Below are 7,355 nucleotides of genomic sequence, written 5' to 3' on the forward strand. Positions count from 1 at the left end.
AAATAATTTAAGGGAATACATGCACAATATCAGTAGAGCAAGAACAACCAAGGAATGAAGAGAGATAAAAAAATAAGAATTAATTAAAATAGAATAATAATAATAATAAATAATATAATAATAATAATAATAATAGGTAATAATATAATAATAATAATATAGGAATACAAATAAAATACCACCACTATATTTTTATATCAATAAAGTTTTTTTAAAACGATCTTCGGCACAAACGTCTCTATCTTGTTGTCGTCATGACTCTCTGGGTACCTGCACAGGCTTCACGCTGTGTCAACATCAAAGATCCAGCAACGAGCAGATGAAGCAACGACTGATTTATAAACATTTTGACAGTTTCTTTGATTATGGATGTTCAAATTTCACCAAATCAATCAATAAAAAACCGTTACATTTAACGGCCCGTGCGCACGCGAGCTGCTAAAGTTAGCCCCGGGTGCTAATGTCAACATAGATTAGCTGACAGCAGGTTTGAAGTGTGACTGCGTGACGAGCTGCGGAGGATTCAACTTAAAAGTGACATTTCTGTCCGTGTTTAACAACATCAGCGTCCGCCAGAGCGAGCCGGCGCCGGGCCTGTCAGCATGCGGATCTTACGGTTCCTGCGGAGCAGCGTGTCCATCGGGAAGGACATCGACTACTACTCCAAGTTTTCACCCTCTCCTCTGTCAATGAAGCAGTTTCTGGATTTTGGTGAGAGAGTAATGATCCAAACACAAATGTGCAGTCACTTCATGTTTAATGAGCCTTCTCATAATGAATTATTGTTTAATTAAAAAAAGGAAACACACAAACTCACAGTGTTTGTTGAGTTAGGTCTGACAGCTGATTTTAAACTCATTTCTGGGTGCTGAATCCAAAGAAAAATACTGTACTTCACAGATATGTGCTTGTTTGTTGAATCCTTGTGAATTTTAAAATCTGCATCAGAGCTGTCACTGCCTTCTTCAACATCTCTCAGATCTTCTAGAGGAGGTGGCTGTTCAAAAACTAGAGTTTCAGCTGAATGAGGCATTGGTCTTATAGCTGACGGTAGATTAAGATATTCTGTTTTACTTTTATTTTTCTTGTTAAATTCTGATAAAACAAAAGTAACCACATGCCAACTTTTCACCTGTTCCTTTGGTCCACATGTGTAAACTCTTCTGACACACTGCTTGCACACTTTGTGAGGGTGCTCCCATGACGTCACAGAGTTTTATTTTAAAATATGCTTGTTTGACAAATGCACTGATGTTTGCTTTCCTCTGACTTGGAATGGTGAAACTAGCACAAATATAGCAAAAGGAGTCAGGGTTCAGGAGCAGACCTGATCTGGAACAAAAGAAATATATACCTATGTAAATAATCAGAAGTACTTTATTAATCCCCATAGGGAAATTGTTTAAATAAAACACTAAGATGTAATAGTTACAAGCTTTGAAAACTACAAAAACAGCATCAAACCAAATAGAACTTACACCGGTATGCCCATGGTTACAAGGTTAAGAGAAAAGCCAGCACAGATCCTCTTCATTCTACTATGCCAGCTCTCTGTTTGCAGATATTGATAGTACTGACCTATCGGGAGCTGCACACACCTCTCACTGCACTCATCTATCTATCTATCTATCTATCTATCTATCTATCTATCTATCTATCTATCTATCTATCTATCTATCTATCTTTTGTATTTTCATGTTTATTTCTTTTGCTTGCAGTGGAAAAACACAACAACAAAAAAGCCAAATCTAAGATATTTTAATGCACCATACATATTTATAAATCATTATCCTAATTCTGTGTTCAACAAGTATACAGCATTGTGTTTGTGAACCAAATATACCTTAGACTTCAGAAAAAATATAGTTTTGTAAATCTTCTTGAACTAAATAATATTTGTTCTTTGTTTATGTTCCGTGTTCAAATTATTCCGCATATTGACCTTTCATGGTTGTACGAAAACAAAGATTCCTATTCTTTCCTCCTACCTGGAAGTAAATCATTTTCACTTCATACATTTAGACAGTAAGAGTCGCACAGTGCGGAGTACAAACTGCAGTATGTAAACATGCAGGAGCCGTCTCATATAACTTGTTACGTTAGTTTGTATTGTTCTTAGTGGTTCAGCTCACCAAACAGACGTCATCAAACTAACACAGAGGGCGGACAGTCGTGCGTGGAGGTATCTGTATTTTATATCACAGCATTGATGTAGTGTATATTATGATAGAAAATGCTTTGCTTTCATTTTATTCATGCAGAAATCAAATATTGACATAAAGTAATCTGACAACATCGCTCACAACGTCCTAGAGACAGCTACCACAGTAAAAACTGTACGTTACAGTCGGTAAATTAATGTTGTTTCGTGATGTATTGAAATTGAAATTGAAAATTGATACAGAAAACTCAATTTGGGGTTCAGTATCTTGCTCAGTGACACTTCAACATGCAGCCAACATGAGCCGGCGATTGAACCGCCGACCTATGATAACAGATTAATGAGAGATTTGTGATGTTTCTCTGTGTGTTTATACCCTTCAGGCTCGGGAGATGCATGTGAGAAAACATCGTTCGCCTTCCTCAGACAGGAGTTACCCGTGAGGTTGGCAAACATCATGAAAGAGATCAACTTGTTGCCCGACAACTTACTGAGAACTCCCTCAGTCCGGTTGGTGCAGGGCTGGTATGCAGGTTTATTTTCTTTCTCCTATTGGCTTAATCATCTCTCAGATTACACCAACGCCTGCGAATGGATAGTGATAACTGTTTTTTTTCCACCTGCAGGTACATGCAAAGTCTTGAGGAAATTCTCGAGTTCAAAGACAAAAACGCGGACAGTGAAAAAGTGACATACGAGTGAGTGAATGAAAACTTTACACACTACGAGGTCTGTTTTATTCTGCATGCTTCGCTGTAATCGACGTGTCTTTTGTTTAGTTTCACAGACGCGGTGATAAAAATCAGAAATCGACACAATGATGTCATTCCCACCATGGCTCAGGGAGTCGTCGAGTACAAGGAGGCCTACGGCACGGACCCGGTCGTCAGCCAGAACGTTCAGTATTTCCTAGATCGTTTCTACATGAGCAGGATATCCATCAGGATGTTGCTCAACCAGCACAGTGAGTAGATCCTCTCTTGCTTCATAAAACATTTTAAACTATAGTTGCACTTCAAGTCAACGCCCTCACAGCACAGTGTTCATTTTTGCAATGACATTATGACGTTTCAGTGTCAATTTATCACACAAACAGTCCTGGTCCAGTCCAGTCTTGATTTTGTTGGTGCATCACTGCCACAAACCACACCCAGACATGTTTTCTGGTGTCATTTAATTTGGAAAAGAACTTGAAGTGACTTGTACTCTATCTGCGCCCTCACCTGAGTGAATTGTTTAAAGGCAAAGAGACAAAATAAAACTGGTTTTCCTGGATGAAGGTGAAATATGAGGATGATTAAAAAAAAAAACAAGCTGAACAAGGTCATTGTTAGATAATTAGAGAGAACACGCCCAGGGCAAGATCAAAAGGTTGGCACAGAACTTTCAGTTCAACAGAACACATCATGTCTTGGTTTCTGGTAACAGTTTTGTTGTTTTCTTTAGATGTTAGTGACATAAAATAATAAAACGTAAGTGTAAAAGATAAGAAACAAAACTGAGAAAAAGGCTCCTGTGTATTGAAGATTAACGAGTGCAGAGCTGGAGCGTTTTAACTTTAACCACGGCCTGAATTTTGTGGACAAGACGGAGAGATGTTTGAACTGTGTTGTGTGTCAGAAAACGAAACAAAGAAATGATTTACAGAAAGATACACAAGTCACCAGTTCCTGATTACAGTATGCGTTAGGTGAAAACCTGAGGGTCATTTAAAGGCCTTATACAGTTGATAAATTGAATATCTTTGGATTTGGGAACAAACTGTGACATTTTCTAGGTGAAATGATTCATTAATAGAGAAACATACATCCACAGGCAGTGCGTGGTAACAACCCACATGTGTTTCTATTCCAGCTCTCCTCTTCGGTGGGAAGGTGAAGGTGAACCCGGCACATCCCAAACAGATCGGCAGTATTGATCCCCACTGTCGTGTCAGCGAGGTTATCAGAGGTGAGCTTGTCGTCATAAATATTTGATCTGTTCAGGAACATCCTGTGACGAGCTCGATCGAGTATTCATTTGTGTCCTTTTCTCGTAGATGCGTACGAAAACGCACGAAACCTTTGTGATCGGTACTACATGAACTCTCCTGAGCTGGTGCTGGAGGAATTCAATGGTAATTAAAATGACATGATGTCTTAAGCACTTTAAATGGTATCCTTGGTGAATAAATTAACATTTTTCTGATCAGTTTAATCAAATTTTTAATCGTCTGTTTGTGCTGACAGTCAAAGAGCAGGGAAAACCCGTCACTGTGGTCTACGTTCCATCTCATTTGTACCACATGGTGTTTGAACTTTTTAAGGTAGGACTCAATTTCAAACTCAAATAATTGGACTGCTGGTTCTTCCATGATACAGTTTTTACATGTTTTATATGTTGCCCCTCTCGTGGTGAACGCAGAACGCCATGCGAGCCACCATGGAGCTGTACGGCGATGCCATGGAGTATCCCTCCATCCACGCACAGGTCGCTCTGGGAACTGAAGATCTGACAGTGAAGGTAAAGCAGCACCAGAACTCACCAGTGAAAATGAAGATTTAAAACATGAAAATATACTGTTCGTCTCCAGGTGAGCGATCGTGGAGGTGGCGTGCCGCTGCGCAAGATTGACCGGTTGTTCACCTACACGTACTCCACAGCTCCCCGACCCAGCATCGACGGGTCCAGAGCTGCTCCTCTGGTCAGTATTCCTCATGTATGATCGCTACGGTGTGAATGAGTTTGGATGGACGTGAGTCCACGTTGATCCAACCATCAAAATACCAAACCATGGACTTTTCCACAACAGACTTGTGTTATTAATAACAACATGCTCGTGGAACTGGGACACCTAAATGGATTGCAGCCGTCGTTAATGTTACTAATCACGTCTGTGATGTGCTGCTATGACAAGTTAAATCCTATGTTAACTCTTCACCGCCTCCCATTTGTGTTTCTGGTGTGTTCATCTTCTCAGTCACTTGTAAACAACTTGTATAACAATGAAAGTGAACCTGAAACTGCGCGAACTTCCTCCATAACTTATAAAACTTGATTTGCAAGGGCAAAGATCTAAGACTGTACTCGTGTATAGTGGGACTCGACCAAACTGATTCCAACCATGTGGTTCTTGAGTTGTTGACGAAATCCAAAATGTAACATTTCTACAGAAGCACAGTTTATCTTTGTGAATTATATTGATGCTGAATTAACAATAAAGACTGTCGACGTGTGACTTAATCTGTTTAACGGTCACGTAATGAATCGTTCAGATGTCATACTGTATTTCTTAAACCCGCACAGTGCAGGGAGCTTTAGTTTTAATCCAAACAGCTAATATGTTTATTTTTTTTTAACATTTTGTCAACTGTACAGAAACGTCAGGTAACTGTTAAGTATGATCAGTGTTCAGAAATATATTCATCCAAGGTAGATGAAGACTGTTAATGTAACGCCTGTAAAGACACATGTAGTTTTAAGTCTTAGTGCTGTTCCTGGAGTGACTCTGGTCCAATCAAATTACTTCGTCTGAACCAACTGTTGTATAAAAATCAATGCCAGATCGATAATTTCTGTCAGATTATTGATTTCTCTGTAAGTAGCCTTGTAATGAGGGAGATAATTTACCCCTTTATGGTGATTAAACGCTGTAAATTACCCCCAGCGACCACATCAGACTGTTCGTGAGTGGATGGAGTTGTGATTGAATCGACCTTTCAGTTCAGCTTTACAGTTCATTCTTGTCTCGTCTTTAAACTGTTTTTATTTTGCACTTTGTTTTTGTCCAGGCTGGTTACGGGTACGGCCTGCCCATCTCTCGACTGTACGCCCGGTACTTTCAAGGTGACCTGAAGCTGTACTCTCTGGAGGGTTACGGAACTGACGCTGTGATCTACATTCGGGTGACTTATTTTTATACTAACTGTGTCTCTCTCTCTCTCTCGCACACAAGGAAGCATGCATTCTTTACATCCTCTATTATAACTTTTCTCTCAATCTTGTGCTAGGCACTCTCCACCGAGTCCATCGAGAGGCTCCCCGTCTACAACAAGTCCGTGTGGAAACATTACAAGACGATCCACGAGGCGGACGACTGGTGTGTCCCCAGCAAAGAGCCCAAGGACATGACAACATTTCGCAGTGTCTAGATGTGAACGACGGCAGTCCGGTAGCAAAGTGTGCGAGATGAGAAGGTGTGTGTGTGTGTGTGTAGATTTCCTTGTACAGAAAGAAAAGAATAAAAGATCAAAGTTTTAGTGCCATATTACACGTAGAACAACAGATTTAAAAGACGTACTTTTACTGGTGGACCGAGAGGAATCAGGACCAGGTTTCTAGAAAGCCACATTGTTCCTAAAGTAAAGATCTTCAAAGCTGTTACTGAAAGCTTTTTTTTAAAAACATAACCACATGATTCATTAAGGAGCCCTTTAAATATGGTTATTAAAGAACTGTGACGATGTAGCTATCTTTAAATGATGTGTAAACATGATGACAGAGTATCTGTGATACGCTGAAATCAGTTTTTTAGAGGCTTTGAGAACAAAAATCTCAGGACAGAAAATCTTAAAACCTCGCCGACTGAAGCTCTCTGCGTGGTTCGATGCCAAGAGGAAAACTGGAAAAATGTTTTTAGTAGTTTGGCTGAACGATGTTTTGTAAGTGTCTTTACAAACGTTGGTTTACGTTCTTCTCTTTATTTGCGTTGCTGCTTTTATTTTTGCTGAAAGTGTAAGTTTGTTACAGTGTGCTGTGCTGTGTGAGGTTTGTGAGAAAAGTTGTTAGAGAAGTGGTTGCTGCTTGTTTTTTTTAAATCTGTCGGGGGCTTCGTTGTTTTCATCGAGGGCATTTCTTCTCCGTGCGATCAAAAAAAAAAAAAAAAGTATTGATGGATTTTCAGTTTTCATCCTAAAGTGTGTTAATTTGCAAATGAGGTACTGCAAATCTGAAACAAGATGAACCATGTTTGTGTCACAGTATAAGAGAGCTAAGTACAGTATTGGGGCTGCTGTTAAATAAGCTATAATTCATATTTTCCATGTTACACTAAAACAGTCATGCTGCATGTTCAGTAAAAAAGAATATTTCAATCACAGTTTCTTATTTGTGTCAAAGATCTTTGTGTTAATGAAGTGATGGTGGAAACAGATTTCTTTCTGTCACTGTCAGTGGCACTGTGTGGCAGTGTGAAAGCTTCACAGGTTTGAATCCC

General features: G+C 39.5%; 1 protein-coding gene across 1 annotated transcript; it reads left to right on the forward strand.

Moving 5' to 3' along the window:
- Nucleotides 1-228: 228 nt before the first annotated feature.
- Nucleotides 229-7,236, forward strand: pdk1 (pyruvate dehydrogenase kinase, isozyme 1). Its single transcript, XM_019255200.2, has 11 exons — nt 229-711; nt 2,545-2,686; nt 2,788-2,859; nt 2,941-3,125; nt 4,016-4,111; nt 4,200-4,277; nt 4,390-4,466; nt 4,565-4,663; nt 4,734-4,844; nt 5,932-6,045; nt 6,151-7,236. Exons 1-11 carry the CDS (start codon nt 603-605, stop codon nt 6,289-6,291), a joined length of 1,224 nt encoding a protein of 407 aa, XP_019110745.1. The 5' UTR covers nt 229-602; the 3' UTR covers nt 6,292-7,236.
- The last annotated feature ends 119 nt before the right edge of the window (nt 7,237-7,355 follow it).

Source organism: Larimichthys crocea, chromosome XVIII (assembly GCF_000972845.2).
Source record: "Larimichthys crocea isolate SSNF chromosome XVIII, L_crocea_2.0, whole genome shotgun sequence".
NCBI classification, from domain to species: domain Eukaryota; kingdom Metazoa; phylum Chordata; class Actinopteri; family Sciaenidae; genus Larimichthys; species Larimichthys crocea.